General features: G+C 36.1%; 1 protein-coding gene across 7 annotated transcripts in view; it reads left to right on the forward strand.

The window, feature by feature from the left end:
* Positions 1-8,116: 8,116 nt before the first annotated feature.
* LOC136036958 (longitudinals lacking protein, isoforms H/M/V-like) overlaps positions 8,117-18,031 on the forward strand; it is a 42,904-nt gene continuing 32,989 nt past the window's right edge. Inside the window, exons 1-2 of one of the 7 annotated variants that reach the window (XM_065719346.1) lie at positions 8,178-8,235; positions 12,117-12,337. In XM_065719346.1, the coding sequence (XP_065575418.1) occupies positions 12,330-12,337 (8 nt within the window). In that variant the 5' untranslated portion in view covers positions 8,178-8,235; positions 12,117-12,329. Of the gene's footprint in view, positions 8,236-8,301; positions 8,321-10,830; positions 11,009-12,116; positions 12,338-18,031 lie in introns of those variants that run through there. The other 6 variants (XM_065719347.1, XM_065719353.1, XM_065719351.1 and 3 more) reach the window with 6 other exon arrangements.

Raw genomic sequence — 18,031 nt, forward strand, 5'->3', positions numbered from 1 at the left:
CTTTCTTGACTCAGATAATTTGTATACGTGGAATCGGGGACATGTTTTTATCTGGAGATAGTTTCAGATAGATACGTGGTCTTAAATATAAATCCCCAAGTGAGCAAATAATAGCCAGATTAGACTAATGTTTACCAGCTTTCAGAAGCATCGTTGCAGGGATAAGAGAGTTGATTGCACGTCAGACATCATATCTCCCCAAAAAAAACTTTCTCCAGACGGTTTGGCATCAATCAGGGCATTTGCAACAGAGGTTAAAGCATCGGCACACCCGATAACTCGCTTTTATCTGAGCTGGTGTGAAGCTCCCTAGTAAATGGTAGCTCAAAGAGCTTGCAAAGGGATGTATCTAAAGCAACAAGGTGGAATGATTTATAGTGGATTCCAGATTTCCCTTATTTAGAGATGGGAGTCAGATATCCGAAGCAAAAAGAAAAAGGAACGACAACAAGTGCATAGAACATCTGCGTAAAATCGTTCAATGAGAGAAAGTGGTCTTATAGCCTGCGTCGATGTGGAGGAATTAGCAAAACGCTGAAGTGAATCTCTTAGCAATGTTTTAGACATAAAAGTTTCCTACAGAGCTGTAAGATTTCTAAGCAGTGCAAAAGATGCTCCTATTGGCACTTCAGAGAATAAAGTTATCGTTGGCAACCGAAGTGCCATGAATATCTATCGTTATGGAACCTCTTCCATGTTTAAGGTTTTCTTTAGATATTCCATTCTACGTCTCGTGACCGTGCCTTTAAAAACATGATTTTTATAGACTACGCTCCTTTCAAAGTCGATTTTTATTCATCCCCACCGTGATGATGTTTCAATTGTCAGACTTTCAACAACATAATTAATACCTGTACCAGTCAACATAAGCGTCATAAATTTGCCTCAACCCATGTTGCTACCCGATAATCACCTTTGGCTTTTGCCACTACGAAATATGCGCTATGTCCTGATGGCAAAAACATCAACCCCAGGTAGATAAGAACTGTGAAGTGGTCAAAGACAAACTGAAGAAAGTTTTGTTGCAAAGGAGAGTTAACGCCTCCTTATGGACAGTGGCTCAAAATTTTGTCACAACATTTACGGGCACAATGCTAGAACTCTGGATTATATTGCTGAATTTTGCAGCAAGTATGGTGTTGTGTGCTTTCAACGGCTCCTTTTGACATTGGAACTTTGCGGTTCGCTTAAGATTCAAGCTGACAAGGCAATTTTTATCCACGAAGCCGTGGATCGTTACTTTGGGGGTAGGCCCTCGGGAAGAACAGCATTTATCCCTAGAAAAGTTTCTGGTTTACAAGAAAATGAATCTTAGGTATACCATCACGCTGCTACGGTTCCATGTGCTAATAGATTTGTCCTGATAAACGTTTTCTCCTCACAAATATAAGCACTGTTCCTTCTGTAAAACGATATTCCCAGGCTGGCACGAAATTATCATGACTTTTGAACAAAGTACGAAATCGACTTAAAGTATGTGCCGACTTACAATTTGAGTTTCAAAAACAGTTCATACACTTACATCCATAATTCCACAAGTGGTTATAAAATTGACCCAGCACTCACTAATCATAACTATGTGGATCTTATTTATGTTTCTTCTGAGCACAGCACAAGTTACCCCATAAGTTTGTGGTTCAAAATTCCGCCCTTGAATGGAAAAAAAAGATTAAACAAAACCCATATCAAGCCAAAGTAATAAAGTCCTAAAGAAGTTTAAAGTTTTGTTTTAATTATTTAATCGTGATTGTTAATTTGATGCTCTAGCATTGGATTTGTATTGTTGTAAGATAGTCCAAACTATGAAAGTGGCACTGTCAGAAGCCATTTATAAGACACGTATTGGAGTAGGGACTTGCTAGCTTCATTGGAACAAAAATCCTCGTGTGAAAGATGTAAAACACTGATCAAAGCTTCGGTAAAAAGTTTTTTGTGAGCGCAGCAGAACTTGTTCTGGTACCGTCTTTACTTCATTTTGAGTATCTAAAAAAGTGCATAATCAAGTAGTTAAAACTTAAAGCCTGCACAACACAAGGAGGATTCTGTGCATGCTCTTTATTGATATGTTGAAGTCTTATGAACAGAATATCAAATAATGGTAGTCAAACAACTGACCCAAAGATAAGTTATTTCTACTAGTACTAATAGCTCACCGCAGCACCAAGCCACCTGAGGCCAACACAGTTACTCACACTCCTCCTCCATCTCAATCTGTACAAAGCCTTCCTCCTTACAGCCTCTCAGTAAGGTCCCATTTCCACCAAATATTTCTTTGTTACGTCCTCCCACCCCAAACACGGACGGCCTGCTTTCCGTTTAGCCCTAGAAGGTTCACCAAAAAGGACAAACTTTAGCAATCTATCATTCTTCATTTGCAGAACGTGCCCTAGTCATCTCAACCTCTCTCTCATTACAGCCTTGGAAAGTGGGATTGAACGGCACTTTTCACACAGTCTACCGTTTGAAATAGTTGGGTACCCAGAAAAATCCGTAGGCAATTTCTCCGGAAAACATGTGGAAAATTATCATCTGCTTTTCGGAGCACCGATGCTTCAGAGCCCTACTTGATAACTGTCATTACTGTAGCTTCAAATATTTGAATCTTGGTTTGCACACCTATCTTCTACTCTTCCAAAAAAAATTACTTTGAAAAAACACTCACAGTTTTGGCTATTCTACTTTTAACATATTCACTGCACCCACCTTCTTTTTTTTTTACTAATAATACTACCAAGGTAAGTAAAGCTGTCCACCTCATCCATCATTTCATTTGCCAACATCACTTTTTCATCTTCACTTATTCCTAGCCTTAGTGACTTAGTCTTCTTAATATTTATTTTCAAACTTATTCTAGCACCCTGAACTCGCAAAGCCTCTACACTTTCGATCATTTTGCTCATGCTTTGATCTAGGATGCTTACATCGTCATTATAATCCAAGTCCGGGAGACTTTTTCGTCTCCGTTTGATTCCGTGGTCTCCCATTACTTTTCCTTTACTTCTTCAGACACAATCCATCAAAATGATCGACATAAAATGCGATAAAACACAATTCTGCTTAGCTCCTGAGTTAATACAAAACGAGCTGCTGACCTCATTTCCTACCTTAACAAAGTAATGTTATTCTCATACATAGCACTAATCACTTGAAGTAGTGCTCATCTTCTGCTTTCTTAAACTCCTTAATCACCACAAACAACGCTCAATGTGTACGGAAAACGCCGACCCACCTTAAGAGAAGAAGGCAAGCAATGTCCCATTTAGGGGTATTTTTGAAAAATAAATAAGTCAAATAAGACAAACAAACTCCGTAGCTCTGTCCATCTCACAGAGTGAGTCTAACAGGGCTGAATAGTCTTGACTGAAAAGCCCCCGCCTGTTGAAAAAGAAGAAGAAGGAATATTTGAACAATTTTAACGCTAACGGACAAAAGTCTTGCTGACCATACTTGCACACAGAGCAAAGAGCTCAATATATATTCTCTTATAATTCAACTGCTAGTATCAAAAGATATACTACAAGAAATCTCACCAGATACAAATTATATAAGTCAAACCTGCTCCATAGCTCTGTCCATCCCACAGAGTTAGTCAAAAGGAAAAGGGCTGAATAGTGTTGACTGAAAAGCCCCGACTGCTGAATAAGAAGAAGAAGAAGAACGCTTGCGTTAAAATCACAGTAGCTGATGTAACCCAATTGGGTAAACCAGATGCGAATGGCCAAAAGTTAAGCAAGTATTCACACTAAGAGAAGAAAATAATAACCTGGATCAGATATTCCTCTTTGGACAAAGGAAACCCCACAAGCCAAAACCTATCCAATGCCAAAAATGTTTAAAACTAGGACACACAAAAAACACATGCAGTGAAACATTACATGAATGCAATTCTTGTAAAAACTCCCACCCCACTGGAATGACAAATTGTAAAAACAATCAGCCAAAATGTATCAACTGCAATGGTCCCCACGATTCTACTAATAAAACTTTATGCCCTGTATATAGAAAACGAGCACTAACACTCCAGATAGCAACAGAAAAAAACATACTTTACCCTTTTGCAGCAATGGAAGCAAATGCAGCTCAATCACACCTGACCAAAAACTTTATGAAACCACCCAACCCTCTCACCCACAGACTAACCATTCTTCCAAAAGCACCCCCAATAAGACTCCTTCCTCAAAGCAACCAAGCTCACATTCCTATAAGAGAGATTCACCCTGGACAAACCTTCTAGCCTCTGCAAGTAATGATAGAAGATCAGACTGGCCACCTCTCCCAAGTAGAAATGAATCAGAAGTATTAACGGGAATTAATCAAATTATCAACAAAAAGCCAGATGAAAATCCAAATGAATTAACACCTAACATGTACCTATTTATACTAAATTCTAATGCAGTACAGTCAATGAACCTAAAAAACAACCACAAAAGGCAAAAATCATAAGCGAATTGGCAAAATTGTACCTACCCAATCACATGCATATCCAAGCAAAAAAAGATCTTGCTCTGCTCCTAGCAAAGCTAAACATTGATACAGAGCAAAATGAAAATTAAAACAACAAAGCAGCATATTTCAATACTTCAGTGGAATGTAAGATCACTTTCAGAAAATAAGTTAAATGAACTTTTATCTTTTATGAATAATAATTCCATTGATATTGCTTGCCTTCAAGAAACCCATTTGACTAATAACCAACAAACAAAGTTTCCAGGATATACTATCCTGAGAAAGGATAGGTCTTCACAGAGGAAAGGAGGTGGCATAGCTATAATTTTAAATAATAAAATTAAATTTTGCGGTATTAATTTCCCAGATTTTTCAAATGATGTTGATGTTATTGGTATCAATGTCTGGATAAATAATATAAGAACATACATATTAAGTCTTTATAACCCTAATGGCCAGACTACAGATGCCATGGACTTTTTCACTTATATTACTAATTCTAATATGCTAAAAAGCATAATCATCTGCGGGGATTTTAATGCCCACAGTCTTCTGTGGGGGGATAAGCCAGCAAACCAATCTGGTAAGCTTATTGAAAGGTTGATTTCAAATAATGCCGATTTAGCAATTGCTACCCCTCCTAATCTAAATACATATTTTAACCCCAAAAGTGGCAAATTCTCAACTATCGACCTACAAATTGTTTAAATAAATATACTAAATAAAATTTATATTAAGAAAATTGAAAATCTATGCACTGACCATTTTGCAATAGTATCCTCTTTAAATGAACCAGCCAAAATTCTCCCACATATCCCTAAATATGTCAACACCAAAGCAAATTGGACCATGTTTAGAAATAAACTTAATGAAGAAATCCTAAGTTTAACCCAGAAATCTCATGCCTCAGTTGTAACTGCTGACACGTATTCTGAAGCTATGACATGAATATTAACAAATGCAGCTAATCAAGCTATCCCCAAAACTTCACCTAGAAAAACCATCCATAAACACACCCCTAAAGCATGGTGGACAAACGATTACCAAATTATGTGGAGAATAAAAAATGCAACTAGGAGAGCATACCTAAAAAAAAACCATCCCCTGTCACATATTTAAGTAAATTACAAGCAGAGGCTAACCTCAAGAGAACAATAATTAATGCTAAATATAATTATTGGAATAATTTTGCAAATAATCTTTCCAGAGAAACATCTGAGCCAAGCATACATAGACTTATAAGCAAAATCCGTGGGAAAAAAACATCCCCCAACCCTCTTATCTATGATCTAATACATGAGAATTCCCACTATGATAATAATATTGATAAGACAAAATTATTTGCCTCCCTTTTCTCAAAAAAGCTAACATCAAAAAACAAAAATATCACTACTCAAATCTTGACAAATCCTATTTACCAGCCCCGACCAGGTTCAGAGTATATAAACCATCCCTTCTCAATACATGAATTGAATAATGCAATTCAGCATATCAAGGCCAATGCTACAAGTAGCTATGATAATATACACCCTATATGGATAAAGAATCTTACCCCTTTGTACAAACAGGAGCTCCTAAATTGCTATAACCATGCATGGGCTACATCCACATTGCCTAATAACTGGAAATGTTCATCTCTCCTACCAATTTTACAGAAAAACAAACCTAAACATGACCCTGAGTCATATAGACCTATAATGATTACCCCAGTGCTGGGAAAATTAATGGAGAAAATGATTTACCATCGGCTGCTATGGTTTGTTGAGAAGAATAATCTGATACCTCATACTCAAACTGGCTTCAGGAAACACCACTCATCAACAGATGCTTTCATAGTGTTAACAAATGCAATAAATGAATCACTATCAAAAAATAATGTCCTAACTGCTGCATTCCTAGATTTTGAAGGAGCATATAATAATGTTGACCACCAGATTCTCTTAGTTAAACTTACAAACCTTGGACTACCCCCCAAACTTGTATCCTTCATAGAAAACCGAAGTTTCATTGTTTGTGTAGCTTCAGCCTCTTCACCCAAAACTTCAATAACCAAAGGCCTTCCACAGGGTGCAGTCCTGAGCTGCCTCCTATTTTCAATATTTCTCTGGGACATGAACCTCCCACATACCAATCTACAGTACGCTGATGATCTGGTATTATGGGCAACTGGCAGTACCTTCGAGATTGCGCATTCAAAGTTGCAAAATGCACTTTTCCAATTTGAAAAGTTTTCTCAAAAGTCCATTTTACCTACTGCACCCACAAAATCAAAAATTATCCAATTCCACCATAAGCAAAATAATTCTAATGCAAGGTTAACATTAAATTGAATACTTATCCCAGAGGACAATCAAATTGATTATCTAGGGCTCATACTTGACCAAAAACTAAACTTCCACCTCCACATCACAAACACAATAAAAAAGTGCTATAGAAAAATAAGAATAATTAAAAGGCTACTAGCCACACCTTGGGGTTGTAATGAGAAAACACTACTCCAATTTTACAAATCATATATAAGACCCCATATTGATTATGGCCTCATAGTTTATGGTGCTTGTGCTAAGACCCACATGCAAAGAATCGAAACGACGCAAAATGATATAATTCGTCTTATATTTGGTCTTAGGAAACCAACAAAAACTAAGTTTCTGCTTACTGAGAGTGGACTATCACCAATAAATGAAAGAAGAAGACCTCTACTAATTAATTACCTTACAAAAATTGAAGCCAATGATTCTCATACCCTGCATAACTGGTTAAGAAATCTATCTATGTTTAGAGGCGTTGCAAATGAATATGCAAATATCCAGAAGAAGTTCCCAGTGCCAGTAAAATCTATTGCACTCACATTCCCCCAAACCCCCCCTTGGAGTTGGTCAATCCCAATAATAAAGACTGACTTCTCAAAGTGGACCAAAGAACTTACCCCCATTTCTTTTATTCAGAAAAAGTTTGCCGAGCTAAATAATGTTGCTTATAAAAACCATTTCCAAATTTTTGTAGATGGGTGAAAAATGAATGAGAAAGTGGCAAGCGGAGCATTCTTCCCGACCCATAATATCACTTTAGGGGAGAGATTACACGATATTTCATCTGTAATGTCTGCCGAGCTAAATGCCATAATCAAGCCACTCGGGTATAATAGGTAACCATAAGGCAGATGAAATAGCAAAATATGCTTTAAATATTGACCAGCCAAGTGGGAGACCAATCCCCATTAGAGATATTTACCGCTGGAGACTTACAGAGGTACTGCTAAATAATAAGAATCATACCCTATCAACTTTCCCAAATAAGCACCTTTCCAAGATTTATCATAGAATTCGGTCAGGTTCAAATGGGCTAAATTTTCAGGCATTTTCATATCAGATCCTTATGTAATCATGTAATCTTAAGAATGAAACAATAGATCATTGCCTGTTTGAATGTAATATGCTGACGTCTGCACAGTATACCCTGCGATGTAAACTGTTAGAATGCTTCAAACACGAAAAAATTCCACTAACAGCCAAGAGTCTTGCTGACCATACTTTCTCACAGAGCACGGAGCTCAGTATATATTCTCTTATAATTCAACTGCTGGTATCAAAAGATATACTTCAAGAAATCTGAGCAGATACAAATCATATAAGACAAACCAACTCCATAGCTCTGTCGATCCCACAGAGTGAGCCAAAAGGAAAAGGGCTAAATAGTATCGACTGAAAAGCCCGTCTGCTTAATAAGACGAAGAAGAACCCAAACAACAACAAAAACGCTTGGGTTACATTTGACTGGCTTTCTTAAGTATAGAATTTTATTGAATTTGATTGTCTGATTATAAAATTTTTAATTCCACCATTGCATACAATTGACTTAAATAGGCCTACATGTAATTAGTATAACATGACCTTTTTAAAGTAAAATTGTTCCTTAAAAATCAGGTTAAATTCTAGATGAGGGGCTTTTGCTGTCTTTGAAACTAGCCTAGATGAGTTATGAGAATGACAGTTTCAGATATGCATTTGAAGTTTAAATTATAGCCTACGTTGGGAAGGTGGTTTCAATCCCTTATCTCTACTTCCTCCCTGTTTCTTGGGCATAGACATTAACAACAAAAGCAGGTCTAGGTTATTGGTTATAACCTCTGAGATACAGACACCACCCTTTGACAAATGGAAAAAATAGCATATAGGCTTCAATAAAAAAAAGTACTATTCAATCTGCTTATAACTACAAATATTTTTGCCATCTAGTTAGATAATTTGGTCAATCCCTATAGCAATAATCAAATTGTGTGTGGAATAATGATTCAGAGTTGAAGTCGATTAAGAACTGTGCAAAGTTATGGTTGCATATAATGGTCAGAATGCGGAAGGCCTGCTTCTGGTATTGTTTTCAGTATTAAAGATTGCACTAAATCTGCTTATGAGAAATACCTTTGTGCAGTCTGATTTCAGGGTCTTGATTTTCCATTAAATCCAAGTGATTGGAAGAATTTTTTAAATTCTAGTAAAATTATTAGTGATAGTCCTGGCAGTTATATTTCTAAGTCAGCTTAGGAATCGCATTATACTGCTATTTTTTCCTAGATTAATTATGCAGTTCATTCATGTTTTTCAGCTGTTTTGAAATGTGTCTCTGTCTCAGAAATCTGTCTCAGAAAATACTGGCAATTCAAAGGAAAAAAAAAAATTTTCCTTTGGCAAAATCAAAGGATTGCCAGTATTTTCTGAGACTTCTTCTGAGAAACCTCTTGCTAATGTTGCAACTTGGAACATGTCCAAAAGCTTATCTCATGGAGAATGCTACACTTTGGATGCAGCATTAATGCTGAATTTTCAGTCCAAAAGCTATGATTGTTTTTTTTTCTTTAAACTTCAGGAAGAGTCACAACTTTGATGATCTCCCCTAAATATTTGTATTAATGATAATAATTTATTTGTGACCCACTTGAAACAGCAGAGTATAAAAAAAACACACAGAAAAAAACAACTTCTGATAATACATTAAATTACTGTAGAAAACATTTTAGAAGATCATGAAAAGGGTTAATAATAAAATGTATTGAGTCAGATAGTTTCTGGTGTAGCACTTTAAGTTTATTTAATAAATTGGGACCCCTGAAATTTGTTACCATATCACTGTTCTTGAACCAGGGAGGAAGATACAACAAAAAACAGAGGATACAAAAATAAGATGACTTGAGAGCCTTTACATCTTTTCTTTTTAAAACAGGATACAATCCAGAAAGATATAAAACCGAGTGATCACAAAAGCAAGAATAAATTTGTGAGAAGATTTAACATGAAGGAAAGAATGACCATACCAAAATTTTAATAAAGAAACAATAGAAACATTCACTCCACATTTAAGCAAAAAAAACAGGGCTTGGGAGTGAACTACAGAATCAAAAGCCTCAAATAGATCTAAAGAACAAAAATAAAGATCATAGCCCTTTCCAGAAGCATCAAAAAGCAGAGTAGAAAGAACTTTATGGGCATGCTGACATCCCAGACCACACTGAAAACCAAACTGGTTAACTCTAAATTTATATTATCTGTTATAGGAGGGAGAAGTAAATACTCAAGGACTTTGCTTAAGGTACAGGAAACAGTGATAGGATAAGATGAACATGAAAATGGATCTTACCCTCTTTTTAAAATAGAAGTAACTGTGCCACACAAGAAACTGTCTGGCACAACAGAACAACACAAACACATTTGAAAAAGTAGTTGCAAATGCAATATTAAAGGGGTGCAATCAGGTTTTAAATGATTCACTGATATTCCATCAGTGTCAACTGACTTAGACTTAAGTGTTTTAATAGCCACGTAAATTGAATCAGTGGATATTGGTAATATATCCTGCTGAGATAGAGCAGACAGTAGCATACATTTCAAAACAGCTGAAAAACGTGAATGAACTGCATAATTAATCTAGGAAAAAATAGCAGTATAATGCAATTCTCAAGCTGACTTAGAAATGTAATTGCCAGGACCATCACTAATAATTTTACTAGAATTTAAAACATTCTTCCAATCACTTAGATTTGATGGAAAATCAAGACCCCAAAATTGGACTGCACAAAGGTATTTCTCATAAGCAGATTTAGTGCAATCTTTAATACTGAAAACAATACCAGAAGCAGGCCTTCCGCATTCTGACCATTATATGCAACCATAACTTTGAATGGTTCTTAGTCAACTTCAACTCTGAATCATTATTCCACACAGGTTGACGAGTCCCTAGCCTAACTCGTTCACAAGGGACAGCACAAGATTCAGCGTTTTTCAAACATGAAATAATTTGAGAATAGTACAGGTTAATATCAGCAACCACATTTTTCACAGGCACCTGAGTCTGGAGCAAATGAAACATAATTCCAATTATACTTGTCGAAACACTGCAAGGGCTTAGGGATAGAGGAATATATAGGAACATCAGATAGGGAAAATGTAAATGACATCAGCATATGATCAATGTCTTGTTCATCTGTAAGGACATGCACTTCAGAAATACTGAGACTTGGCAAACAGATTACATGGTCAATATCTGATACATTTCCTGAATGATGAATGTAAGTATAGGACTGATCCTTTGGCACAATTTTATAATCAGGAACTAAATCTAACAAGCAGTTAGTTCTGGCTGACTTATCTAAAATATTGCAGTTCAAGTCACCAACAATCAGATATGTAAGTTCAGAATCAACAAATTGCTTCACAGCTGAGCATAACAAGGAGCAAGCTTTAGTGAACCATGTCATAGAATCAATTCCACATGCATTATGTGGCAAATAAATGTTAATTATAACAGTATTGCCTAACTGGATTGCAAGAAAATGATCATTTGAGCATAAGCAAGTGGGATGTAGACTACTTAAACTCTTCTTCACAAAACATGCAAGCCCTCCAGAGGGCCTGCCAAAAGTTGTATGGGCATTTATAAGAAATAACTGATGTGATGTACTTTGTTGTAGGAAACTGGAGCTGGTGGAAGAGAGCAGGTGTTCTTGTAAACAGACTATAATGTAATCATTTATGAACTCGTCGATCACAGAGGCTTTATCCTTAGTGCCATCAATATTAAAAGAGAGTAGGGATATTGAGCAAGCCATCACTTGGCAGCAGAAATCACTTTTTTAAGGACTTGACATTTTAGGCTAAACAACACATGTGGACCACCACAATTCACACATTTCAGAGGGAGTTTACAGGGAGACTCTTTTGTAGAGACATGAGGCCCTGAGCAGATTGCACACTTTGGATTTGAACTGGAACAGGCGAACTGGATATGGCTGGGGGATCTACACTTGTGACAGCATCTAGGTGGGGTCAGAAACTCGAATAAGTTCATAGCCGATTTTTAGTTTTGTTTTTAGCAGCCAAGCCTTTGACAATAGATTTGTAAACTCAATCTTGACAACTGTAGAGGCACCAAGACGACTAGCTGATGCTATGTCTGGCTCACTGCAGAATTGGTCAACATCAAAGTCAAGAGGAATTCCTTTAGCAATTCCAAGTATTTTTTGTGACAATTTTAGTTGCACACAATGTTACTGTAATTTTAATCAAAGAGCAAAAGTGCAGATTTATCTATATGAACAATCAGCTGGTCTTTTTTGCTTTTATACTACTAACACATCCATGACCAGTAACTTTATCCAGCATTTCTTTTCTTTTGAGTGGATTGTCAAGTGAAGCAGGTATCTTGGAAGCCACAATAGTTGCCAGGACATTTGGTTCAATAAGTTGAGGAAGAGGTGGAAAATGATTATCATAAACTTCCGCACAAGATGCAACAGCATTAAGGATTTTTTCCATTCACGTGAGCTTCGAGGATAGATGTGAAAACATCAGGTCAAGAGCCAAAGGAACCTCATTAGCTGACAAGATAACATGCATAGGTATGGTTAAATCTTTAGAATCACATATCACCAACAGCTCAAGAATATCATGTAAATGACTGTGTAGCCTTATTTCCTGCATGTCTTGGGCAAATCTCTCCAGGCAAAACTTTGTTCCAAAAAGCAGACTTTGTGGCCGCAACAGCAGCTGCATCAAAGAATTCCAAGGCATGCCGAATAATAAGATCATCATCAACACCATTATTTTGGCTAAACTGCAAAAAGTTCAGAACTGGCAAATAAACCAGTTGTCCGCTCGCCATTATTCCAGAGCAATTATCACCCATTTTACTGGTGGTTTCCTTATGAGAAAAGTATGGGAAGTGTTGAGGGTTGGCTACCTTGTCCCCAAAACTTAAGGGGCGTGTCTGGCAGGTACCATGGCTCTTCAACATTTGGGATGAAAGATTAACTTACATGGCACACAGGAATACTTTTCCTAAGTCAAATTGATAAAATGAAGGCAAAAAATGAATCCTGCAGGTGATTTTGGATTGTTTGAAATTGAGAAGTTATGTTGAGGAAGAAACTGGATCTTTGGGTCTGTTTCTAAGTGTACAGGCAAATATATCTTCAGTGAAAAATGTTAGTTGTTATTTTTATCATTCCAATCATGTTAGCCTGGATATCTTTCATTTTAATAGGTTTTCTTAATTCTCTGCTAATTGAGGGTAAATATTTTAATTTTGTAGGATAGGCAAATTTCAGAAATCTCTTTTTAAACTAGCCAGGGAGGGATTTCCCACTAGAAAATAGCCACCTATCTTTGTGCCAATTATATAACACCATTATTTTACTGCCTTGACTTTATCTAGTTCCTGATAGCTGTTCAGTTTTTGTCTTTTCCCTTTTTAATGAAAGTGGGTGGCATGAACAAAAATTCGAATATCTGTCATTATGAGTTGGTTTTTAATAAATTGAAAAAAGCAAACCATTATCATTCTTTTTTTTACAGAATATCTAAAAGTGTAGTCTTTCTTGTTTTTCCAGCTTTAGTGTAAATTTAATATTCTTGCCAAACCTGTTTAAATGGTCAAGAACCAAATTTAAGGACTCCAATCCATGTTCCCATAAACATAAAACATTGTCCATGACCCTACCCTAGAAACAAGGAGACAGACAAAAACACTGAACAGTTGACATTTCTATAGTATTCAAAAAGAAATTAACCGTAATTGGGCTTAGGGTAGCACCCATTGGTGAACCAAAGACTTGTTGATAAAATTCTTCTCTAAAACCAAAATAAAAGGAATACTTGTTGACTAGCAAGACCAATTTCATAATGACTTTGACATCCATGCTTGCCAAAGTTACATCTTGTATCAATTCATAATAATTAATTAATAATCAATTAATTTGAATTGATACAAGTTACATCTTGTATCAATTCAAATTGCTTTTGTAATTTATTTTTTAATATGAATTCGCATTTTTTTTTTTACATCACAATTTTTATGAATCAATACAATATCAAAACTAAAGAGAATTGTATTTTTGTCTGTATGACGAGTTTTTAATTTGTTTCAATATCATTTGATTTTTTTATATATTTGAGGCCCCAAAAGTGGACAAAATGCTGTTGCCAACCATTTTCCTAATTTAGAAACTGATGAATGAATAGTTGATACAACAGGGCAAAGAGGATTATTCTTATGGATCTTAGGCTAACCATAAATTTTTGGTGCTGAACAAGCTCTGTGAATATAAAATTGAGGGATTATTTTTAATTATTTTTGAGCACTTTCAATTCATGTTGTGTTGCTTTTGTTCATTTTTCTGTGGGATCAAAACCCAGTTTTTGTGTAAGTAACCTCATCTGAGATAATGACTTTCATTTTTGTTCATAATTATGGTTACAGATTATGACAATTGTGTTGCCTTTATCAGCTTTGGTGATGATTTTGTCTTAAACGTGTAAGGGTTTTTACGTCATTTCTGGAGGTATTATTCTCAATTTTTTCCTTATTTGTTTAAATGTTTCACAATTTCACCTCTAAGTTCTTTTGGGGCATCTACTTTATCAATCAAGTATACAATACCAGCCTCCAGCTTAGAAATTATTTTAGAATAAGTAATTGATGAAAGAAAGCAAAATTTTGGTGCGTTTGCCAAAATTGCTTCTTGCTGAATATTTGAAGATTTGAATGAAATATTCTGGATAGCAGGACTAGGACAAAGGGCTTTAGAATCTCAAAACCTCTTAAATAAAAGTCTGTTTAATTTATTAGCCAAACAAACCTTTGAAAGATGATTAAATGACTTGACAGCCATGTCCTTAATTTTAAGAAAAAGTTCCAACAGAAGATTATTCAATAGTGAATTCTTATGATAATTAGCATCTCTTACTAAATTGAAACATCTCTGTTTGTGCTCTGTAATGGCATGGTTTAAAGCTATGATACTAAAAATATCCTTTCATTTTCTTTCATTTTCGATACGAAAGTGCGTGTCTAATCTAAAAGATTTTGTAAGAACTGCTTCTTTCTTGCAATTTTTTTGAAAATTTTTGCTGATTTATTAGATTTGTATGTTGTTTTTTTTACTAGAGAGAAATGAAACTTCATAGATGCAGCTAAAATTTGTCCATATACTTGACAAATAAAAAAATCTAAAGCTGAACTGGCCAGCTATGACGAAAACAAAGAAATGATTGTAAAGACGACAAAAAGGGTCTATGACCAGTAAAACTATTGATGCACACATATTCTGTGAAATCTTGAAGCAAAAATTTGTCAGTCTTAAATTAAACCCAGGACTTTGGCCATTTGTGGTCAAAAATGGTTGGCCAAATTTTTTCAAGTTCAAGAAAAAAAGAGATGATTCTATTTGTAATCAGTGATTTGCGTAAAGATAAACATATTTTAAGTATTTGTAGATAAAGATAATGCCTTGGAAAAGGCCATATTATTATTCTTCAACAGGTAATGATGTGCTTAAAACTGATAAGTATGTTCTTGCAAGAGATTAATATTTCAGAGCTTAACTTTACCATAAGTACAGCTGCATAGTTTTTTTTTTTTTGTACAAAGAATGATAAATTTTCAACAGAGGAAAGTATTTGACTTAGGATTTGAAATGCGCTAAATATGGGCATAACAGCTCTTTTCTTTTTTGTTATGGATTAGAACAAAATGTCTTGAAGGATAAAAACAAGAGAATGGACTAAGTAAGCCAGCTAACTACAGATTTGATGATAATAAACAGTTTTCATTTGCTTGACAATTCTGTGACCAAGTGTGTACCCTGTTGGATGTTCAGCCTCTTTTTTGTGCTAATGCTTGCAGAGATGCTCTTTCAGAGTTCTTTTATCAATGGTTTCAGAATCCTACCTACTTTTGATTTTCAGTTCTGTCTTTTGTTTTTCAGATTTTATGAGCTACTGTGATTTTGCTGCACAGCTGGGGAAAAATAAGAGAAAAGTGTAATCTCAAGAAAATCTTACTGCAAATAAAGCTCAAGAGGCTATTTTTTTTAGAAAAACAGAAATAATTTTCCTTAAAAACATCTATTTTGAAATTTGAGATTCATGTAAAATACAATACTGTGTAGAGAAAGCTACAATTTTGACCAAAATCAAGGAAATAGGAACTAAAGGAAGGTTTTTGGAGAAAGGGGAATCTACTTTGGCTGCTATGCTATAACAGGTCATGTCTGATTCTGTAAATTATGATCTTGTCTTCCTGAGGGACTTTATTCTTTCTAAAATCCAATGAATGAATGGATCTGGTTTTTGCACTAGGGATTCCTTTTTTGTCTGTTCTCTCTGTCAAACAGTATCTCAACCAACCTGTTTCAGAGGGCCAACCTTCTAAATCTCTTGATTTGACTCAAGAGATTTAGTTGATCTGATTGGATTTCATCCTATAAAATAAAAGATCTGATTAGATATTCCTCAATAAAAGCCATGCTGTGAGCTGTGCAAGAGATTATTTTTTATGGCACTTGGTATTAACCAAGTGACATATAGCAATCACCAATTCTGTCAGTCTGTCGGTCCTGGTTTTGCTACTTTAGGCACTTCCAGGTAAGCTAGGATGATGAAATTTCGCAGGCGTATCAGGGACGGGACCAGCTTAAATTAGAAATAGTCCTTTTCCCAATTTGACCATCTGGGGGGGGGGGGAGTGGGGGGCTGGTTAATTTGGAAAAAATAGAAAAAGTGAAGTATTTTTAACTTACGAACTGTTGATCAGATCTTAATGAAATTTGATGTTTGGAAGGCTATCGTGTCTCAGAGCTGTTATTTTAAATCCCGACCGGATCTGGTGACATTGGGGGGGGGGGGATATGGGAGGGGGAAACCTAAAATCTTGGAAAGCACATAGAGTGGAGGGATCGGGATGAAACTTTGTGGGAAAAATATGCACAAGTCCTAGATACATGATTGACATAACCGGAACGGATCCGCTCTCTTTGGGGTTGTGTGTGTGGGGGTGGGGGCGGTAATTCTGAAAAATTAAAAAAATGAGGTATTTTTAACTTACGAACAGGTGATCGGATCTCAATGAAATTTGATATTTAGAAGGATATGGTGTTTTAGAGATCTTATTTTAAATCCCAACCAGATCTGGTGACATTGGGGGGGGGGAGTTTGGAGGGGGAAACCTAAAACTTGGAAAAAACTTAGAGTGGAGGGATCGGGATGAAACTTGGTGGGGATATTAAGCACAGGTCCTAGATGCATGATTGACATAACCGGAACGGATCCGCTCTCTTTGGGGTAGTTGGGGGGGGGGGTAATTCTGAAAAATTAGAAAAAATGAGGTATTTTTAACTTACAAACGAGTGATCAGATCTCAATGAAATTTGATATTTAGAAGGATATCGTGTCTCAGAGCTCTTATTTTAAACCCGACCGGATCTGGTGACATTGGGGGTTGGGAGGGGGAAACCTAAAACTTGGAAAACACTTAGAGTCAAGGGATTGGGATGAAACTTGGTGGGAAAAATAAGCACAAGTCCTAGATAAATGATTGACATAACCGGAACGGATCCACTCTCTTTGGGGTAGTTGGGGGAGGGGTTAATTCTGAAAAATTAGAAAAAATGAGGTATTTTTAACTTACGAATGGGTGATCGGATCTCAATGAAATTTGATATTTAGAAGGATATCGTGTCTCAAAGCTCTTATTTTAAATCCTGACCGGATCTGGCGACATTGGGGGAAGTTTGGGGCGGGGAACCTAAAATCATGGAAAACGCTTAGATTGGAGGGATCGGGATGAAAGTTGGTGGGAAAAATAAGAGCAGAAGTCTTACATACGTGATTTACATGATTTGAACTGATCCGCTCTATTGGGGGGGGGGGGGCTAATTCTGAAAAATAAGAAAAAATGACGTATTTTTAACTTACAAAGGAGTGATTGGATCTTCATGAAACTTCATATTGAGAAGGACCTCGTAACTCAGATCTCTTATTTTAAATCTCAACCGGATCAAGCGTAATTGGGGGGGGGGCGGTTGGGGGGACCGGAAATATTAGAAAATACTTAAAGCGGTGAGATCAGGATAAAACTGGATGGGAAGAATAGGAAACTGTCTAAGATACGTGACTGACATAACCGGGCCGGATCTGCTATCTTTGGTGGAATTGGGGGGGGGGGGGTAATTTTGAAAATTGAGGTATTTGTAACTTACGAAAGGATGACCAGATCTTAATGAAATTTTATATTTAGAAGGATCTTGTGTTTTAAA

The sequence above is a fragment of the Artemia franciscana genome, chromosome 16, assembly GCF_032884065.1.
Source record: "Artemia franciscana chromosome 16, ASM3288406v1, whole genome shotgun sequence".
In the NCBI taxonomy this organism is placed as follows: Eukaryota; Metazoa; Arthropoda; class Branchiopoda; order Anostraca; family Artemiidae; genus Artemia; species Artemia franciscana.